Genomic DNA, 1,607 nt, shown 5'->3' with positions numbered 1-1,607 from the left:
TCAGAAATCTGCCTGCCTCTGCCTCCCAAGTGCTGGGATTAAAGGCGTGCGCCACCACCACCTGGCTGCAATTGTTTTCTTAAGATAAATATGAACCCTTTACAATTCTACTTTTAGAGGAAACCAGAGGAAGAGAGTCCCCGAAAAGACGATGCAAAGAAAGCTAAACAAGAGCCAGAGGTGAATGGAGGTAGTGGAGATTCTGTCTCCAGTGGAAATGAAGTTTCAGAAAACATGGAGGCTGAGGTTAGTAGTATAAAGAATGAATGTATTGAAAATAGTTTGCATAGGAAGTTATTCGAGATCTGGCAGATGGGTTTGGTTTATGGTTTCTTAATGAGTACCTGGTCAACAATCTTTTTCCCATGTGATCTCCTGGGTTTGTCAGCCTTACCATTGGAAAGGACTGAAGCCTGCTGTTATATAGGATGGGATGACTTATGTCAGGGTAAGTTAAAGTTAAGGTCTTTGTCTTTTAGGCTGAGAATCAGGCTGAGAGCCAGACAACAGCAGAGGGGACCATGGAGTCTGCAGCTACAATTAAAAGCACTGCATGTTAAGAGGCGAGCAGAACCTTCCTCCTATGGGAAAGTGGTTTTGTACATAATGTATTTTTTCACTTTTGGGGATTCTTTTTGTATAACTCCAATAAAGATTGTAGGCAACAGCTGAGGCTTTGATCCTTTTTTCTTAAATATTGGTGGAATGCTTTAGGGCACTCTACAGTTCTTCTGTGTACATGTTTGTGTTTTGCTATTGCACAACCCACTTCCTGTCTAATGTGGAGGTGATCAAGTGTGGCTAGAGGCCCTTCATCTTCTACTGGTGCTATGTTTCTATTTCCAAATATTGGCTGAAATCAATTACATTGTACGCTTTCAGTGGTGCTGTCCCTGGATTGGGTCTGATAAATAAGAACTGGTAGAAATCAGTTTGGTGCTGAAAATGGATGATGGAATGTGACCCTTGGTTTGTGCCTATCTTCTGTTCACCTGGTTTCCATTTAAGGCCATAATCCTATCCTGGGAAAACTGGTAGAAACTTTGGAAGTGATTCCTGAGGAAAACAGTTGTTAGAGACTCCAGCTCTGATTTGAAAGGCTCACACTGTAGTGGGAGACAAGTAGAAGACTCTGGAGGAGCAAGTCTGTTATTTTCTGTATAGAAAGGTTACAATATGTCAATAAGTGGAATTGTTATATTGTCTGCAGTTTTGTCTATAAAAATAAATATGCTAATTTTAACAAAGCCCTTGTTCTGGAATTTTACTTGACTCTACAAAAAGGGTCCTGGGCTGCCTGGAGTACCTCATTGTGGGATATGGGGTTGAATGGCAAACTTGTCCATCAGTTCTGGGTTTCTAATTGAGGGATGGTAGTCAAGTGTTAATGCCATCCTATTGGGCTAGGTCAGGGTGCATGAATTAAGATTGAGTATGAGCTGCCTCATACTAACTGGCTCGTTAAAATGCTATTATTGAAGCAGACTCATTTCTGCTGTAAAGCCTGGTGACATCTAATCATGAGGATGGGAGTTGGACAGAATGACTTTTCAGTTTTTCTCATATTTTTTGTGCTAGTCACTAAAGCTTGACTCTTCTTGACAGGG

The 1,607-nt window shown here is 41.2% G+C and overlaps 1 protein-coding gene across 1 annotated transcript in view; it reads left to right on the top strand.

Moving 5' to 3' along the window:
- Nasp (nuclear autoantigenic sperm protein) overlaps positions 1 to 1,244 on the top strand; it is a 25,878-nt gene extending 24,634 nt beyond the window's left edge. The window contains 2 exon segments of the mRNA XM_031378298.1: positions 116 to 246; positions 480 to 1,244. Coding sequence (XP_031234158.1) covers positions 116 to 246; positions 480 to 560 — 212 coding nt within the window. The 3' untranslated portion in view covers positions 561 to 1,244.
- The last annotated feature ends 363 nt before the right edge of the window (positions 1,245 to 1,607 follow it).

Source organism: Mastomys coucha, unplaced genomic scaffold (assembly GCF_008632895.1).
Source record: "Mastomys coucha isolate ucsf_1 unplaced genomic scaffold, UCSF_Mcou_1 pScaffold18, whole genome shotgun sequence".
NCBI classification, from domain to species: Eukaryota; Metazoa; Chordata; class Mammalia; order Rodentia; family Muridae; genus Mastomys; species Mastomys coucha.
The sequence above is the reverse complement of the archived record's forward strand: the minus strand, read 5'-3'. Positions and strand labels throughout refer to the sequence as shown.